The sequence below is a fragment of the Citrus sinensis genome, chromosome 3 (genome assembly GCF_022201045.2).
Source record: "Citrus sinensis cultivar Valencia sweet orange chromosome 3, DVS_A1.0, whole genome shotgun sequence".
Taxonomy (NCBI): Eukaryota; Viridiplantae; Streptophyta; class Magnoliopsida; order Sapindales; family Rutaceae; genus Citrus; species Citrus sinensis.
This window is the reverse complement of record NC_068558.1, coordinates 36,308,223-36,328,751: the sequence shown is the minus strand read 5'-3', so window position 1 is coordinate 36,328,751 and position 20,529 is coordinate 36,308,223. Positions and strand designations below refer to the sequence as shown.

Here is a 20,529-nt window from a genome sequence, read left to right as displayed (position 1 = left end):
GGATTGTCCCACCACCTTAGTCATACCATTTAGAAATTTATTATTTTGTCAGATAACAGAATAATACTGTCCTATTATAACAAATTTAGTATACTGAGGTGGTGTGATAGTTTTAAATAATTTTTTTCAGTTAATAATAACAAATGGTATTATGGTTAAAAGCAAATCTTAGTATCTTTTATTAAAATCTTCTACATAGTCATTTTTTTTTTTATTTTGAGGGTATAGGTATCCTTTTTTTTTAAAGTAAAAAATATTCTATTATAATGAGATTAAAATTACTCATAGTGATAATATTAGTATAGATTGACATACTCTTTTTTTCAGTTAGACCAAATTATATTATTTTTTATAATAAGCTAAAGCAGTATATTGCTTTAGATTCCTAATGATTTTGATTTATTCAATAAATTATATATAATTGGATCTCTAATTTTAATGGAAAAAAATGTTGAACTGGGGACATATTTGAAAATAAAACAAAATGTCTTTTGTTTTATGAAACGTTATAAAAATAAAGGAGTGTAACTGAAATTTTTGCAGGCCTAAGTTCACCTCAAAAGGTACCGTCACTTTTGATCAATTTAATTTACTTAAGGGTGCCTTTCAACCCAAAAAAAAAAAAAAACAAATTACTTAAGGGTGGGCAACAGGCTGGTTTTATTAGGTATTGGGCTGAATTGAAAACTTTAGTTTGATTCAGTATTAAATTCTTAAAAAAATCAATAAGAATAGAATAAGAACCAAAATTTTTAATTTAGTTTTGTTCTTTAAATATTTATAAAATTTTTAATTTTCTTTACAAAATTTAATATTTTTTATTATATTCTCTTAGATCATGCTATGTGGCACTATTTAAATATAAAATAACGTTAACAATTTTTTTTCACTGCTTCGGTTCTAATTTTGAGAATTTGATTCAATTGCAGATTTGTTTTATCAACTTTTTTTTAAAGAAAACATCCCTTGAGTTTACCTATAAGAAAATAGATATCGTTCGAGAACGAAAATTGTTAGGAAATTGACTGTGATAACTTGTTGCTTACGAGACTTTTCAAGTCTTTAAAAGATATTGTTTTATATTTAGGTTATGTTAACTTGTTGCTTAGGAGACTTTTTAAATCTTTAAAAGATATTTTTTTCATGTGTAGGTTATGCCAACTTATTGCTTACACGACTTTTAAAGTCCTTAAAAGATATTGTTTGATATGTAGGCTATGCTAACTTGTTGCTTGATCTATTTATTAAAATTAGGGAGAATGGCATTCCGTCTATCTTATAATTTATTTTTGTGACTTGAGTTTCAAATAAATTTATAATTCAATTTGTTCCAACTTTTAAACAGTGAAAAAAAATGCATAACTAAAGGATAAATGAGAACTTTTCACATACAAATTGACTATCCAAGAACTGTAATTATTAAAATTAGTTAATTAATTATTGAAGTTTATATTTTCTTTTTAACAATATTTTTTTTCTTATTATTGTAACATAAAGAAAAATAGAGTATTAAAAATTAAACAGTGATCTAAATATATAAAAATGCATTCTCATAATGACCTAAGTCTAGTCTCTTTTTAAATAAATCCTTACTTAAGTAATAAGGAAACTGATATGATAAAATTGGATCTAGTCCAACCACTGGTGCATTTACAAGCTATAGTCGCGTACAATTAAGACTTAATTACATATAATACATATTATTTTTTACTTATGCAATAACTACCGATCACCATATATATTTAAAAAGCTCAGCTAATCTAAATTCCCATATATTTTTTTATAAAAATTAGAAAACTTGCCTGAATTTGTCGGATTAAATTTCTGGTTACAGTCTCCTCACGCAACTCAGTTAGGCAGTCCAAACAAGAAAAGACAAGCAAAGAAGAAAATATTAGCCGACTACAAACTTGACCAGTCAATTTGGTGAAAAGTATATACAAGACTTGATTGAATTTATTATATTAATTATAGAAATTAGTCTTCTGATCTTCTAGACACGAATTTTTTTATGAATTATCATTCTATATAAAGTGACGTGTAGCTATTGTATAACTGCATGTGATACATCATTTATGCTCATTAATTTGCATAGATTTGTGTACTTAAATTTAGCCAATACTTTTTCATGTCACATTACTACCACTAAATCATTCATCAATGAAAATAGAAAAAGTTTTCCCAACAGGTTGTGGACGTATCTTGCAAATTAATCTTTTACAGAAGAGATCTTCGGATCTAATAATATATCAAGTCTTGCGCATATATATGGTCTAGAGAAGATATTTCAATTCTATTAATGAAAAATAGGGAAAAAAAAATTAAGGCCGATAACTCTCTTCATGTAAATTCAATATTGTTTTGTCCTTGTTTCCTTTTTGTTATAATTATTATTTGATTGCTCATGTGTAATTGAAAATTCGTAGTACTAAATTTCTCTTAAAATAAGCAGGCCCAAATGGAAAATATCTTTGGCAAAATTTTCCACAAAACTATTTTGTTACATTAATTTATAGGGTCCGCCTACCGTGCAACAGTTACACGGTACCACTGAATTTTGTTTTTTTCAAACAATTACACTACATTACCCAATATTTTTAAGAAAACTGAATAGATACTATAAGTTACAAATTTTTATATATAGGTCATTTTCTCTGGATAAAATTATAAAATGACTTTTGAAAAAAAAATTAACTGTCATTATTATTATTATTTATTAATGTCATTATTATTATTATTATCATTATTAAAATTTATTATTTTAATTGTTATGATTGCTTTAATTAGTTATCATTATTATTATTATTGATTGATTTTATTACTGTCACTATTATTAAAATATATTAAATTTATTATTGAATTATTATTAATAAATTTATTAATCTTATTATTCTAATTATTATATTTATATTAATGTTGTCATTGTCGTCATCATCATTAAACTTTATAATTTTTTTTGTTTTGACTATTAAGTAATACCACTGTCATTATTATTATTTTGCCTTAATTAAGCATTACATATATTTTAATTATTTTTTTATTTTTATTATAATAAATAAAAATATAAAAATAAATCATACTATGATATTATTTTATTATATCAGCTTATATTTATTTAAAACAATTAATATGAAAATAATAATTTAATATAATTAATAATAAATTTAAATAATTTTAGTTTAATATTAGTACAAAATTAATGTAGTACAGGATAATACCAATTACCAAATGTTGTATAATTTTATTATAATTCGTATAATATACTGCTAATCTAATATAATATAATATAATATATGTGCATTACATAATACAGTGCAATATAATATAATATAGTGTGCCAAACGGACCTTTAACTTTTTTAGTGATGATGGTTTAGAGGGATGTAGAGAAAGTAAAAATAATTGTGGTAGATCTTTTACAATTAGGGATGGCAAATTAACCCGGACCCGGATCGGACCCGGATAAACCCGGATAATACGGTCCGGGTTTAACCCACACCGGAAGGTAATACAATGCGGATCCAGAAAGGATATTTTGAACCCGGATACATTCCAGTCCGGATCCGGTTTTATCTTAACCCGGATGTCCGAAACCCGGACCTGGATAATTTAAATATAAAAGAAAAAAAAACCCTAATGCCTTAAGCCTTAACCTAGCAGCCGCTTCTTTCTTCTCCAATTTCTCTTTCTTTCTTCTCCATCTTCTCTTTTCATTAAAACAAACCCACTGCAGCTGCTTTCTTTCTTCTCCAATTTCTCTTTCATTCACTCAAATGACTTGGAAAAATCTTTGTATTGAAAGGAAGACAAAGAGGAATGCACCCATTAAGGCTGATCCTCATTTTTTGTCACTCTTGCTGGTTTTTTACAGCTGCTTTCCGCCACTCTTGCTGGTTTTTTGTCACCAGAAACTGCCGAATCTCCACAGCAACTTTCTGACGATGCTCTCCTCGACGCCGACGACAACGCCAATGCCACCAAAAATCTGAAAACTCAGCAATCCTCCCTCAACATTCATTTAGCTATGGTTTCGGGATTTTGGTGATTTGAGATTTGGAGATTTGAGGAAGTAACATCGAGAGAAAAAAAAATTGTAATAGATATGCGGGTTTGGAACCCGCAATTCGGAAACCCGGCTTTTTCCGGGTTCAACCCGGTCCGGACCCGTAATTAAAATATTCGGGTTATATCCGGGTCCGGTATAACAAAATTTTCATCCGGGTCCGGAACCGGAAAGACTGAACCCGGACCCTGACCCGGATTTTGCCATCCACTGATTACAATGGTTGATTACTATTATCACAAAGTTTAGGCTAATACAATAAAAATTAACCAACTATCCTATATTTAAAAGAGCATTTGGAAATCAATAAATTTATTATTCAATTATTTTTAATCAAGAATAAATAATAAATTATCATTACAACAAGATTCACAAGCTCAAATATCTTAAAAAATGATAATCCTCAAGAAATATGAAGCTCAAATGCTCTTGAAATATTCTTAAAAAAAAACTAACTTCCTTTCATATTATTCTTTATTTATCTTTCTATAACTTTGTTGGGCTATATATATATTGATATTTTATAGGTAAATTAACATATTGTATGTATAAATAAACTAACATGTCAACTAATGCTAAAAACAAAAATGTAATAAAAAGTAAAGTTTTGTAATATTAAAATAATAAAATTTTACAACCTAAGACTTTTTACATGTTTCTTATTTTGAAATTTCACCTTTTTTATTTTATAATTTTCTAAAGTATCAAGGTTAATAACCTATATTCTTAAAACATATTCAATTTATTTATTTTACATTAAATATATATTATATAACAAAAAATATTATTTACATTTATTAAATTTTCATGTGTTTAAAAATTTTATGTGATATTACATTATTATATTTACACCATCAATTATTTTTATGATCAAATTAAGTCAATGGATCAAACTTTAAAAAATTTAAAACAACAGAAATTATGTAAGTGAATATTTAAAAACTTTTAACTTTTATAATTTTGTAATAAATAGTAGGGACTTAAGTGTTAATAACCAATTGAACACATCCTGACCGTTGAACACTTTAGCCATTGATCCATTGGCTGAGTTGAAAAAAGACAAAAAGTGGTTACCGTGCAACTGTTGCACGGTATGCAGACCCTAATTTGTAATCTATTTTCGCATCTATCAACTCAAAATATGGCACTAAAAATTAAAAGTGGGTCTGAACATGGACCCAAATAAGTTAAATAAACGAATATACATTATAACTTAGGACACTTGGGATCATTATAGCAATTGCTTACTGAAAACGTTTAGAAAATTTTAAGACGATGGACCATTTTAATTGCCTGACACTGGAAATTGCTATTATCACGTGATGGTAAAGTTACAGGAACGGAATTTTTGTGAAGTACAAATGTAACGTACTGTCATAACCGGCAATGCCAAATTTGAAATATTTATAAGTTTTCAAGAGGTTATCAGATGACATTGTAAATGATTGTGATGGCTTTTTTACAATTTCAAGAAAATGAAATTTTGGATGTTATCTAATTGTTTTCTTCATCATTTCACTGTTACATAATTGTCAATGATTGTGATGGCTAATTTACAATTTCAAGTTAAAATGAAATTTTGGGTGTTATCTAATTGTTTTCTTCTTCATTTCACTGTTACAGAATGATTTGAACAAAGACTACGAGTTCGGTATACCAATTTGAACTAAACTTTGTAAGTATAACACTAAGAATTTTTCGTGTGCCACAATTTGCGCAACTAATTGAGGGGTGGACTAGATTAGTTTTGACAGCTAGAATATAATTTGACTGACTTTACGATATACAAAAATATTGATCACAATTCTTCATCATTCGGTGCCAACGTTTACATTTTTCGAAAGTATACATTGAACAATAATAGCGTATAATTTGATTCACTGTATCTAGATACTTGAAATAGACTATTCATGCGGCTTGTCATTTTTATTAGGATCACACTACGTTATGTTAAACGTAACATACACACACTCACAGTAATGATAACAGATCCCATCATATTACTGTTGATGTGAGTTTATGTATGTTACGTTTAACGTAATATAGCACTCGCCTTTTTATTAACATCTAATTTCCTCAATTCAATGTTAAATCACTATCAATCATAAAATATTATTATTTTACATTTTGTGAAATAGAGACCCCACATTAGAGCCAAACTGCATAACGTCCATAAATTTTCATTCATATCTCTTCAATTTTTCAAATTTTTCATGTACAGGTCAAGTCAAGGTAAGTCTATTGGAACCGTATTCTACACAAACGAAAAGTAGGCACAAATTATTAAATGTCCATAAATTTTCATTCATATCTCTTCAATTTTTCAATTTTTTCATCTACAAGTCCAAGTCAAGGTAAGTCTATTGGAACCGTATTCTACACAAACGAAAAGTAGGCACAAATTATTAAATTATCACAGGAAAAAGAGGTAAAATACTTGTTTACTACCTTATATTTTGAGTTAAATGTCCATTTAATTTTTATATTTTAAAAAATAATATAGGATATTTTTGTCATTAATTATGTTACAGATTTACAGTTAAAAGTTACTTTATCTTTGTTTTACAATAATATTCTGCAAATATTGAATAATATAAGATATAGGCTCAAGCAACAATCTATTGAAAAAAATAAAATTTTTTTATCTTTTTTAAAGTTAATTTGTTAAATTAACATTTTTTTTTCATTTCATTAATGTTCACGGAATTGTTGTTTTGGTCCACATATCCTGTTAGTCAACATCGCAACATTGCAAGGGTATTATTGTAAGAATAAAAAAATAATAAAATGTGACATAAATAATGACAAGAATATCTTGGAGTATTTTCTAAAGCAGATATTTAATCCAAAATATAGGGACTGGATTTAAACATAAGAGCTCTATAAAACCCTTGCTCAATGAATCAATTTTACACATCACAACTTCTCTTTTTGCTGAGCTTAAAAAAATTCCTCTCAAAATGGCTCTGTTCAATCTTAATAAAGATTCACCAACCTTTCTTTTGTTTGCAATTTTCACATTGGCTATTCCCACAATTGTAGTGTCTCAAGTGGCCAACCTAGTGACACCAGAATTCTTTGATGGGATAAAGAACGTAGCCGATCCAAGCTGTGCAGGCAAGAGTTTCTATACAAGAGATGCTTTTCTTAATGCTGCCAATTCATATCCTGAATTTGGATCTGGTTCTGCTGATGATTCTAAGCGTGAAATCGCGGCATTTTTCGCTCATGTCACTCATGAAACTGGACGTAAGACTTCTCTCCTTGCCTTATTCATTTTGCCCTTATTCTTTGGTAGTCCACAGGGGTATGATAAATTTTGTGCGTTCTAACATGCAAGAATTGAATCTTAAACTCACTCGAGAACCTCTCTTCGTTGAGGGAATAATTTCACATTGGCTGAGAATAGTACTTACTTTATAATAAATTTGAGATGATCCATTGCTTTTAAACTAATTAAATTTTTTTATTCAAAATATTTATGTTTCAACGAGGATGAGGTTTTTCTCATAATCCAAGACCGGTGGCGTTGGGTTGGAAGGAGATGAGGGGGGAGAGGAAAGTAATTTGAATTTCTTTTTCATTTCAGTTGTTTGGTTGGTTATAATCTATAAGAATTTAATCTCTATTAAAATTTAATATCTATCATAATGTTAAATTTGGATTCCACACGGAGTGAAGAATTCAAAATCCTCCTCTACTGGAAACCAAAATTTCCAACTAGCCCTTCAATCTTCATGAACTTGTTTAATGTTATGAGTAATTATTATTTATAATTCTGTTTTTATCAGCTTAATTTTATATATAATTAATTTTATATTAAATAAAGTTAAAAGCACCAATTTAAACAACTTAATAAATAACTTTATTTATTTAATTAATTTTAAAAAATAAAAATAAAATTTTTAAGGGTTAATTTTGTCCTGCCCCCAAATGTTTCAATATTTTTCGCCACGCACCCATATGTTTCGAAAATACTCACTCCACACTCAATTCCGTTATTTTGACCGTTTATTCTAACGGTCAAAAGGCAAATTTGGAAATTCATATCCTAAATATTATTTGATGATGATAAATTAAATTTATTTGATAATTTAATTGATGGAATTATTATTAATTACCTTTAAATAAAATTTTTTAATGTAAACATTAATTATTAAATTAACATTTTATCTCATTTTATTTTTCTCTAATTCAAGATAAGGGGTATTTCGGACATTTACTTAAATTTCAAATAGCTCTGTTAAACATAACGGTCAAATTAATGGAATTTGGTGTGGAGTGAGTATTTTCGAAACATATGGGTGCATGGCGAAAAATGTTGAAACATTTGGGGGCAGAACAAAATTAACCCAATTTTTAAAAATGATTAGATTGTCACCGCTCTGCTGCCAAAACTGGAAGCATGGAATGTTGCCATCGGTACCAATTGGACTCGGCAATCAATGAACAAAGTCACTCAAAAATAGGATGAATTTTGTTCAAATCCAGCTGAAAAGGTTTGAAAACCTTTTAGTTTCCATAGATCCGAACAAATATCAAATTTTTTGACCAGATAAATTAATCCGCTATAGAGATTGTCGATTTCTAACCATTTTGGGTTTTTAAGTAAAATTTTATAAAATTACAATATATTGAATGAGAAATTATTTCTATTATCTTATAATTTTTTTTAAAATAAAATTATGCTTAATAAAAATTTTAAAATATATAAATACAAGTATAAAATTTAACATAAGTTTTATTACTTATTTTACATAATATATTAAATAAACTGTTTAATTTTTTGAATTATATTACTTATAACAAATATTGAAATTTTAAAACTAAAGGATAAAACTGTCCAAATAAAAAAAATGAATTTCTCTTCTTTAAATAATTATGTAACAAACTAAATATTAAAAAGAATTCTACTCCTCTCCTCTCCTTTTTCTCTTGATTCCTCCACTTTGCTCTGCTCTCATTTCCCCACCTTCCTTCAAACCAAACAACACTTTAGTGTGCATTATTATTTATGTGTAGTCAAGATTTCTTTTTTAATTATTATTTTATTTTTTTAGCAGGAACCAATCAGTAACTTATATGTTTCTAACGCTGATAGACATTATCAATCCTTCAATTAAATATTATAAAATGTTGAGAAAAAAAATGATTCTGACTCTTAAAACATAATCTTGATTTTTTTGTGTTATAATTTGATAAATAAAAATTTAATAATTGCCACTTTAAAACATCAAAGCATTTCCAAGTCTATAGAAAATGACCTAGCTAAAACTAATAACAATGAAGATGTTATTATTATTATTTTATTTTATTATTATTTTTTTTTTAATTTTTTGCTCGCTTGCAGATCTTTGCTATGTAGAAGAGATTGATAAATCAAATGCATACTGTGACACATCAAACACACAATACCCATGTGTCCCTGGTAAATTCTACTATGGCCGTGGACCGATTCAACTCACCGGAAACGGTAATTACGGAGCTGCCGGACAAGCTATCGGATTCGACGGTCTAAACTCACCGGAAACGGTGGCCAATGACCCAGTTATATCTTTCAAGACTGCCTTGTGGTTTTGGATGACCAATGTGCACTCTGTTGTAAACCAAGGCTTTGGGGCAACCATTCAGAGAATCAATGGTGCTCTTGAATGTGGTGGCAAGCAGCCCGATAAAGTTCAAGCTCGTATCGGATATTACACTGATTATTGCAACAAGTTTGGTGTGTCTCCAGGGGAAAATCTGTCTTGTTAATTAAAATATGCTTTGCGTGCATGAACAAAAATGCATGTAGTACTTACTACAAGACTATTAGAATAAAGAGTTGTTTCAAACAACTTGTTTACTTCCACTGTGGTGGCTTTTATACGCACTCAGAATGAAATAAAGAGTGCATGTTACATTATTTTTTAACTTGACAAGGTCCAAATAAATATCAGTTTCTATAATTATAGAAATATTATTTGCCTTTCTATCTTTCTTTGATTTTTTTTCTTTAATTATTAGCTGTATAAGGCCTGTACTGTAATTTGTGTTTTAAGTAGCCAAAACATTGCATTCTCTTTGCAGCTTGAGTCATGACTCTTCCCACGACTCATTGATAAAAAGGGACAATTGGCTAGCTACCTCAACCACATAAAAATAATTATAAGATGGGAGATTGGCTTTCCCCTAAAAAGATTTTCAGTTTCACCATTTATCTCCTTACATTTCTCATAATATCGTATTACTCTCTTAATTACAAAATTTAATTTAAAAAAATCAGGTGGCTTATGGCCAAGATAAGTTTTCCTGTGAACGTTTTCGGCATCAAGATGAGGGTGATGGAGTAATATAAAAACTGTAGGGATTACGTGGTAAAATTGAAATTTATAGGGGTTGAAGTGTTATTATCCTATGAAGAGTAACTAAGATTATGGTTTGTCGATACCCATGATAAAATTTAAATACAAATGGTAAATAAAAAATAAAGTATAATTCTCGTACAGTCAAATAGTTAAAAGTACGACGACATTCAGTATGCGGGTTAATAACTGAATATTAGACTTGTCAACCCTTCGAGATAAACTATTTCCCCTCAAAAAAAAAAAAAGATAAATATTAGACTTTCAACCCGATGCCAAAAGTTAAAGCTTTTTTTTTTTTTTTGTCTTAACCTAAAGATATTTTGGAGAGAACTTTAATTATGAAATGTACTTTTAAGTTCGTACCACAACTCAGATTAAAAATTTTTGCTCGAATCGAAAGGTACAAATTCTCCCAATAAAAGCGATTTCTCTGCAACTCAAACTGAAGAGCAAACTCAATCAAACTACTTAAGGAGACTTTATTACCAATGGAGGCAATACTTTCTCGGTAAAGCTTTTATATTTACTTATTGAGCAAGATTCATTGAAAAGTCGAGTTAACTCATATAACAATGCCACGCGTACTTGCTCGGCGACAGATCCGTAATCAACACAGAGGACAAGAAAAGGACATCGGATTCGAAAATGATCACAAGTAAGCCATCAAGAAACTCTATAAAATCCGATAACACTTTCAATTACATTTCACGCAACAATAAATGTTCAATTTCTCACACGTTTAACCAAAAATTTCATGCCAAAATGGCCCGGCTTGATCTTTTCCTGGGGTTACTTCTACTTGCCTTAGCCAACATTCCCAGAAATGTAGTGTGTCAAAACTCCGTAGCCGATCTTGTGACTCCGGAATTTTTTGACGGCATTAAGAATCAGGCTCCAGCAACTTGTGAAGGGAAGGGGTTCTATACAAGAGATGCATTTATTAGTGCTCTCAGTTCATATCCTGAATTCGGTAGAACTGATACTAAGCGTGAAGTTGCCGCATTTTTTGCCCATGTCACTCATGAAACAACAGGTAAGTTCTCCATCTCATTGTGCTTCAATTCTTGGAATTTGAGTATCATTAGTTCAGGTAAATTGTCTCTAGGAAACTGACCAAGTGATTTCAAGTAATCCTATTTAGTTAGTCAACAAGAGAACAGTTGATTGTTGCATATTTTGATTTTTGTTGGAAATGTTTCGTTATATTTACGACTTACGCCGTGAAACATCTTTAACCCCCAAAAAAAAATGAAGAGTCTAAAAATGAATGAACCCAGCTAATCAGAAGGCCAAATACGTGTTACATTTCTCTTGCAGATTTTTGCTTCGTAGAAGAGATTAGTAAGACAAATCCTTATTGTACACCGACTCCTCAATATCCATGTGCCAATGGTAAATTCTACTATGGCCGGGGACCGATTCAGCTCACCGGAAACGGAAACTACATAGATGCCGGAAGGGCCATCGGTTTCGACGGTCTGAACTCTCCGGAAACGGTGGCCAGGGACCGTGTCATATCTTTCAAGACTGCTTTGTGGTATTGGATGAGATACGTGCACTCAGCACTAAACCAAGGTTTTGGTGAAACAATTCGGAAAATTAATGGTCCTGCTGAATGCGGCGGCCAAAACCGTGCACAAGTTCAGGATCGCGTTAGGCGTTACACTGATTATTGCAAAAGATTTGGTGTTGATCCTGGACCAAATCTCGAGTGCTGATTAGATATTTGGTATGAAAATGTTACACTATGTGTATTATATTATATCACAGTAAGCCAGAGTTATTCCAAACAACTTTCTTTGTTTGGTAACTCTGATGGAATAATTTTTGTGTACCTGATCATAAAATAAAGAGAAAAATAATGGATGATTTGCAGTAATGAGTTTGCTAAACTAATTATTTACGGTTCTGGGATTGATTTTTTTAGTGATTTATTGAGTTTATTGTTGTTTAACTTTGGTGGACCCACATATATTCGTGATTGACTGGTATTCAAACTCTCTCTCTGGTATTTCCTTTTTAATTTTCCCCCTAAATTAATCAATTATGGAGCCACGTCAAGAGCTGATTCACCACAGGTTTTCTTAATACTCGGGCACAAAAAAATTGTGGTTATAACTAAAATCAGTGTAGTTATCAATCAACTTACTTTTTGTCAAGTTATTTTAGGACTCGCCTACACTGCAACAGTTGCAACGTACCACAGTTTTTGTTTTTTTGTGACTTCAACTCTTCACCGTCTGATTTAATGGAAAAGCAACGCTCATCGCAAGGATGTGTTGATTTGATAATTAACATTATAATCCCTATTGTTTTTTAAAATTCAAAAAAAGAGTTAAAACTTTTGATGCATGAGTCCTAATTGTTTTAAATTTGTAAATAATTAGACAATTAACATTGGGAGAAATTTCATTAAAATTTTCATTGTTAAAAATACAACATAAATAAAAAGTAAGTAAATTTAATTTTTGAATAAAATTAAATTAAAATTTAAAATATTCCCAATTTCTTCATCTCATCCATCTTATGTACTAGGAACTAGAACTGGAAGTAATTAAAAAAAAGAATAAAAAAATCATAGAATGAAATAATAGATATCGTCATTTCAAGTTAGAAAAGCATTAACCAATTACTTATTTCACTAGCCTAAGCCATTAATTTGGTTTAGTTACCGGAGGCTAGAGTTTCAATGTAAAAAAAAAAAAATACAATTCCATATTTCCAATTTAAGTTTTAACCCAAATTGTAGTGAAATACTACTATTTTTTATAATGTTATATTAGATTGTCAACGTTTAATATTCAAAAAGTGAGAATATTTTTATCACATTAACATTTGCAAAACAATAGAAGAACAAAATTCATAATTATGATGCTTCGATTCTAATTAAATTATATTGATATGAATTAATTCAATAAGCCTATACACTCAAAATAAGCTAAATACTAGGAGCTTTACTATTTCTAAGTAATACATTGTAGATTATTATAACAATGATAGATTATTATAACTTTGTTAATTAACGTACCATTCTCAAACAACTAATTAAAACTCTTTTGCCAATTAAAGTTGGTAGAAAAAATCGAATCCTAATCGGAATCCCAAATCCCATACAAAATGGTACGTGATACGTATATGATTTTATAGGAACTTGAGATTAAATTTATTCTTATTAAAACTCGGGATTTGTTAGGACTTTAATCGGGATCCCAATGGAATCCTAATTATACCAAATTTTTTATTTTCTAATTTAATTAAAATGTTAAAAAAAATTGCAAAATTTGGCTAAAGCCCAAACTTAATGCTTGCTTTTGTACTTCTACAACCTAATCATTAATAGCTTATGGTTCATATTTTTTAATTCATTAGGTTACTTTAATTAAAATAAAAATTAAGCAAATAATAACAACAACAACAACACAATTCCTAAATGATGTCAAGTTGGCTCTTATTGATTTTAATTTGTTGATTAATGATTTGAAAATAGAAAAAAATTGGGCCACCTATGGAGTAGAGGGAAAGAATGAGAGAGGAAAACAAAATTACAGTTAAAAATAAAAAAAGCAAGGGGTCAAATGAAATTTAACACACAAAAAGACAAAAGTTGTGCTACCTTGCAATAGGTGGACCCGTTATTTTAATCTTTTTGTGTTTTTTGTCAAAATTTTGTTGTAACCTAATTTTTTGTCAAAATATCATTTTTCCCAAGAGAGAAAATCACTTTATTTTGATGTTTAAAGGACAACATAGTACTATGAAAACTACAAGGATGAGTGATAAAAAATTATTTATTTATGGGACAAATTGGCAAGCTCATAAATCCAATAGATTTTTATCAGATAAAATTTATTAGGTCAATTTTGTCAGAAAGGTGTTTGTTTTTTCAGTTTATAAATCCACACATGGCAGGAAAGGAAACTTGACCACTCCATTTCTAAACAAACACAACCAAATTTTTTAAGAAAACCATTTGAATACAAATTTAACATTGTTGATCCCATGCATTGTCTTCAAATTCTAACTCTAACAATGGGCACAAAACATCTTCTCTTCCTCCCTCTAACTTTCTTTGCAAAACCCCCTATCTTTGTTATACGGCTCTTTAGTTAAACTTACGTCGTCCCACAAAATTTCAACTGATTCTAAATAAAAACCTTTTTTGAGTCAAGCCCAATACTTTTTTGGTCGTCTCCAATATATTAGTCTACCATTTATGTTTATGATTTTTGAACTTAATGAAAATGGTTCACTGACACTATATTTTAACAAGAAGGGTGCGTATTTTTTATTGACCATCCACAAAATTATCAATATTAATTTTTTGAATATTGATATGTATACTAAAATTGAGAAAAAAAATTGTTGATATTTACAATTAAAAACTTGTTGGGATTACCAATATCAAGGCTGTAAACAGCACTTAGATTTACGTTCTCATTAATATTAAAAAGAAATCTATTTTATCTACGTTAATAAGAGAGATATCTACCCTACCTAATTATATAAACTTTTTAAAATTATTTAATTTAATGACAATCCAATTTCCTTCTCACCCACGTGAGCATAATTGAATCCCATATCTCATCTTTTTAACATAAAAGATTTTATTATTTCAACTAAACGCACTCGTAACCTGATCAATTGTATAATTTAGAGTAGGATAGAGCCCTCGCATAGCTGGGATTCGAAACCGCACCTCAAAGATTTTTAGGGTGGGGAATTACCGATGGGCCAGAAGTCCGATGATCCAGAGTTGAACTTTGAAAAAGAAGGCCCGATCTGCCAAATATTGGTTATTGGAAAAGAAAATTGAAAGTAATTGCCCATTGTAACGAGAAGTATAGGGAATAAAAAGGGAAAAAAAATACAGAGAAAATTCTGGAACCTATTAAAAACTTTGAAAAATAATTTTGGGTAAATTTGATCCTTTTACATAAAAGAGAAGGGCAAACTAGTCAATATCTCTCATCTGAAATTAACTTTAGCTGTCAACAATAGTCGAGAGTCATATTTTAAAAGGATTTTATTATGATATCATCCCATTAAGTAGGGTAGGATTTCACAAAATGATGAATTTGGATAAAGTGTAAGTTTGACAGAATTTTTTATAATTTTTTACGGTGTGTATTTATAATCGTATGCAATTAAGTATTAATTATATGTTAATTCGTATTCAATCACTACTGATCACAATATGAAAACTCATATGAGCACCGTATCCACCATAAACTTGTCGTATGTAAGCAGTTACTAAATATTACAACGTCTAAACAGGAAAACTAAGCTCCATTCCCATTTTGAAATTCTGTCCATCAAAAGCACATTACAAAGCTTCCAGCTACATGCTAGCTTATCATCCCATAGAGAAATAAAAAGATTTTCTATTCTAAAGTATCAAAAAGGAAACTTTACGAGATCCAGGCAAAACTTGCAGCGATAAGCTAGCAGTTCCATATTGGAAGTAAAAGATTTTACTTCGATCTTTAACTAAATAACACCCATGTTTTTCCACTATAAATTTAAAATCTTATAGGCATTGAATTCTTCAGAGTTAAAAATTAATAAAATAATAAACCAAAAATTAAGCCACCATGAAGAAAACTGATTTCTACAACTTTTTTCTCACCAAAGCTGAAGAAGCAGCAGGAGCTTCTCATCACGGCAGAGTGACTCGTGTGTCATCGATATAAGAGGCGTTCCGTCGCAGATAGATCCCACTACATATCCATGGCGGATCACAAAATCGATCACCAACCAAGATATCGTAACAGGAGAGCTCACACATATTTTTCAATTTTTGAGTAATGATATTTGCACTAAAATTGCTGAAGAGAACCAGCATCATGTTACTGTACGTGATTGCACTGATACACACAATATTGTTAAGTATCGAAACGACAATATATTTTTGCAAGGAAGAGAGGACGGTGCTTATTATGTTTTGGGTTGGAAGGATCTGATTCGTCGTTGGAGCCCTAGTGCAGGAGATGAAGTTGCATTGTTTTGGGATCAAAGAAAGGCCAGATTTGACTTCAAGTTTCTGAATCGAAGAATAGCCATCTAGTGATATGGTGCTATTATGTATATGGCTAGAATATAATAATTATTAGTTTTCTTTCTTCTTTTGGGTTTTGATCTTCAGGTTTCTTATTTTAGTGGATGAATAAATGTCTGTTAGGAATTTGATAAGCTTGCATTGAAACTGTGACATCAGAACCTTTTAATTATATATGTCTATGCGTGCTGATTTTGTTTGCCTATTAATTTGTCTTTTTTAAAAAAAAAAAAATAATGAATGTTTTAATTCGCCTTATAATTTGTAGTGACAGGATTAATTGATATTGCATGTGCGAACACGATGGTGCTTATTGCTTAACATGATCAATTATTTAAAGTGGTTTGGTCATGAAAAAATGGATACATGCAATAATTGATGACATTTTACTGAAAATGCCTACTAGTGGATCTAATTGAAAGTATTAAAACTATTCAAGTACGTAACATAAATAAGGGAACTATGTGGGGCATAACGCTTCAAATTGGATGTCTCTTACAATGGATTGTCCCAATTTTCAATTTCAACCAAAAATATTATTTGTTTATACTTGTCCCCATACACACACACAGAGGCTGAAACTTGTAGTTTCATCATCAAAATGACTTTAAATAATTGTGTTAAATCCAAAATTAAATAATAACACTAAAGAACAGTTGATTTTTTCAAGTAAAGTAAATTTGTGCCCATTAGATTTAAAGTGTGGCTCTTATCTCTCAACTCTCAGTTGTCGTCGAGAGGCATCACACGAGTGTTATTACAATGACTTTTGGTAAGTGGGGTGTAGAGAAACAAACCAACATTGTTTTACACAACTCCATTCTATGGATATACAACAAACAAATAGCCAACATTTTTTAATTTAGAGTCCGAAAGTATGATTTGAAGCTTCCATTTATTAGCACAAAAGGCTACTGCCAATATCGGAAGGATGCTCAATTTGCTGGCTGTTGCAATTGCTGCAAGAATGCACGGTGGCAATGTACAGCTGGGCAATCTTTTGGATCCAAGCATTTGGGCTGGCTCATTGGGTCTTCTCCCAATTTTTTTTAGTTGGTTGTTGGCCCCCCTTCTAAAATCTCTTAATATAATCTAGTTAAACCAAGTTTTTATTTTTTTAAGGAATTAAACCCACATTAAAAACACATATAATTTCTATTTACTAAAAACTCCCTGCACCAACATACATGTTATATGTAAATCACGAAAATTAGCCTCCTAAAAAAGCTGAACATAGATATGAAAGTGGGGTTCAAGTTGCAATTATGTAGTAATTTTATTATTGGACTTAAGTTATAGAAGGTCTGATTAATGCAAAATTTCGACTTTTACTTACCGCCCTGGCAAATGGCAATTGAATAAAGAATCAACTGAACCACTCTTCTGGTGGTCTTGATACCAGTATTGATATTTGAATTAGGCAGCTGTTGAGATTTGATATATAATATGTTTTATTTTTCAAACGACTGTTGATTAATAATTACTAATTCTATCTTAACAATATTATATCATATAGCTAATTACTTTGCATTACCTTATTTATGTTTATACAACCTGATATCTTCAATTAGTGCTTTCAAATCGTTACAAGATGATCCGCCTTCTTCCACAGCTTTCTTAGCCAGTTCTTTGAGATGATTCGCTTTCTTCCTCATTTTTACTGCTTCTTGATCATCATTGTCCATTACAGCACAGATTGCATTTTTAATGTTTCCTCTGTTAATTACGGGGGAATCCTGAGTCGCCCAAATCTTCCAAATTTCATTCCCAACAGGCAGTCCAAATTTCAGCACTTGAGTTACAAGCTTTTCATTGTTGAATTGCTCCGCAAAAACAGGCCAAGTGACCATTGGAACGCCAGCACTCACACCTTCCAATATAGAGTTCCAGCCACAATGTGTCAGAAACCCACCAATCGCTTGATGCTCAAGTATCAAAACCTGAGGTGCCCATCCCTTTATTATAAATCCTCTGTCATTTCTTCTTACTTCGTCTTCAAATCCATCAGGAAGCCATGATTCCTCTTCCTGATCATCATCCGTTTTCAGGATTTTTCCCACAACCCAGATGAAAGAATGGCCTGATTCTTTAAGAGCTGCAGCTATCTCTAAAGTTTGTTCTTTGCTGAATCTTGTTAAGCTTCCGAAACAAATGTACAAAACAGAGTTAGGTTTCCTAGAATTAAGCCAACTCAAACAACTGTGTTTCGACACGCAAGATTTATCTCCCCTTTCAGCTTTATCATCAACATCTCTATTGTAAAGAGAGACAGGCCCTAAATGCCATGCCTTCTTGCCTGTAACTCTTCTGAAATGATCTGCATACGCGGGCTCAAGCTCGTAAAAGCTGTTCATCAACACACCGAAGCTCCTCCTCTCAGCATTGTTGAGTTCGTCAAACATAGCAGAAAATCCAGTACTTTTGCATTTGACAATATCCGGCAATTGAGATCTTGAGAGTTTTACTTGATCTGGGAGACCTGGAACAGTGAACTTTTGGGTCTCAGATACAATATTTTTGAAAGGTTGATGATGTTCCAGGCTATGTGAAACGCAGTTATTGAAGAATCCACTGCCTGTAAACGCCAGCCTTGGAATTCCAAGCTCCTCAGCAATGCTTACAGTCCATGGGAACAGATTGTCAGAAACAATACAATTAGGATTTTGTTCCCGAAAGAGCTTTTCAATTTCTGGACGAAGCAATTCCAGGGCGGGAAAGAGTTTCTTGGTGGTTTCAGGAGTTGAAGTTGACATCAAATTTTCACAACCTTCAGGTAAGCCTGCTTCCTGAGAAGGGAAACGGAGAATTCGGAGGGAAATTTCTCGACCTAATCGAGAATCTCGATCAATGGCATTTTGGAAACGGCGAGCATTCATTGTAGTAAGAATTATTGTAACCTGAATTCCATTTGCAGCAAAAAGCCTTGCCATGTCTACCATTGGCACCATGTGGCCTGGTGCAATGTAGGGAAGAAACATCACATGAAGCTTTTGATTTTCTGAAACCATGGTGATGAATCTTTTATCAAATAGAGGTAATATAGATTATCTAGATCTCTTATTTATACCTCTGATTAGCATTTAATAAAAAATAAATTAAAATAAAATCGAAACTACCAATGATTGGTGTTAAAGGAAAAAAATATATATGTATAACAGATAATCCAATGAAACTAGGGTACCTTCTATCACAAGATAGAAGGTACACAGATAATTAAATTTTGGTTGCGTAATTAGTACCTGAAATTTGATTGTTTGTATATTGAAATGTTGTTGATTTTCTTGTTATTGACGGTCAGAACTTATATTTAGCCCTCCTAAAAAAAAGAAAAAAGAGTGGAGAATTACTTACTAAATTAGAGGGCTTGAATTATATCATACTTCAAATAGAAATGAAAGGAAGGGTAGGGCGAGAATAATTCATATTCCACCGCAAATTATATTACTGGTTTCAAGCAGTCGTTATAGAAGTATTAAATTGCTTAACCAAGGGGGCCGGAAAAAAAAAAAAAACCCTACTTGGTGAAATTATTTACTAGAATTTCTTTTCTTTCCTTAAGTGGACCTCAACGAACGGAGAATATTATAACTTATAATCTATTGTGGCATGAAAGTATTGGTTGTTTGAAAACATAAGAAATAAATAAATTAAAGAGAACAAATAATGAATGCTATTGAAATCATATAATGATTCCATTGTTTGTGCACAATAGCTTGTATATCTACTTTTTGATCCAGCCCAAATCCAATCACATCAAGGGTAAAATTTTCATTTTCTGCCAAAAACGGGAGGCAATGACGTGTTTAAATATTTTATATATAAAACATCAAGATGTAATGAGGTATTGGACTAAACCGCAAGGATGCGGAGGGATTTTACCCAATTTATTTTTACCAACAAGGTTTTGTAGATTAAAGAAGGAAATATATCCATTTGAAAAAAAAAAAAAAAGAGATAAAAAGTCTTTATTGAGTATGGGCGTCCTCATTTTTTTTTCATACAGATAAACTTTTAAGTCGTGCAAGTTAAGAGAATTAGTTTTTGATGCTATTAATCTGTACGGTT

The 20,529-nt window shown here is 30.6% G+C and overlaps 3 protein-coding genes across 3 annotated transcripts; 2 read left to right on the top strand and 1 right to left on the bottom strand.

Moving 5' to 3' along the window:
- Window positions 1-6,961: 6,961 nt before the first annotated feature.
- LOC127901463 (chitinase 4-like) lies at window positions 6,962-10,030 on the top strand. Its single transcript, XM_052438833.1, has 2 exons — window positions 6,962-7,311; window positions 9,413-10,030. Exons 1-2 carry the CDS (start codon window positions 7,023-7,025, stop codon window positions 9,814-9,816), a joined length of 693 nt encoding a protein of 230 aa, XP_052294793.1. The 5' UTR covers window positions 6,962-7,022; the 3' UTR covers window positions 9,817-10,030.
- A 1,031-nt stretch (window positions 10,031-11,061) lies between these two features.
- On the top strand, window positions 11,062-12,305 carry LOC102607842 (endochitinase EP3-like). Its single transcript, XM_006478530.4, has 2 exons — window positions 11,062-11,442; window positions 11,727-12,305. Exons 1-2 carry the CDS (start codon window positions 11,172-11,174, stop codon window positions 12,125-12,127), a joined length of 672 nt encoding a protein of 223 aa, XP_006478593.2. The 5' UTR covers window positions 11,062-11,171; the 3' UTR covers window positions 12,128-12,305.
- Window positions 12,306-17,999: 5,694 nt separating this feature from the next.
- On the bottom strand, window positions 18,000-19,472 carry LOC102630548 (scopoletin glucosyltransferase-like). Its single transcript, XM_006478599.2, has one exon. The coding sequence runs from the start codon at window positions 19,470-19,472 to the stop codon at window positions 18,000-18,002; it is 1,473 nt and encodes a 490-aa protein (XP_006478662.2).
- Between the last annotated feature and the right edge of the window lie 1,057 nt (window positions 19,473-20,529).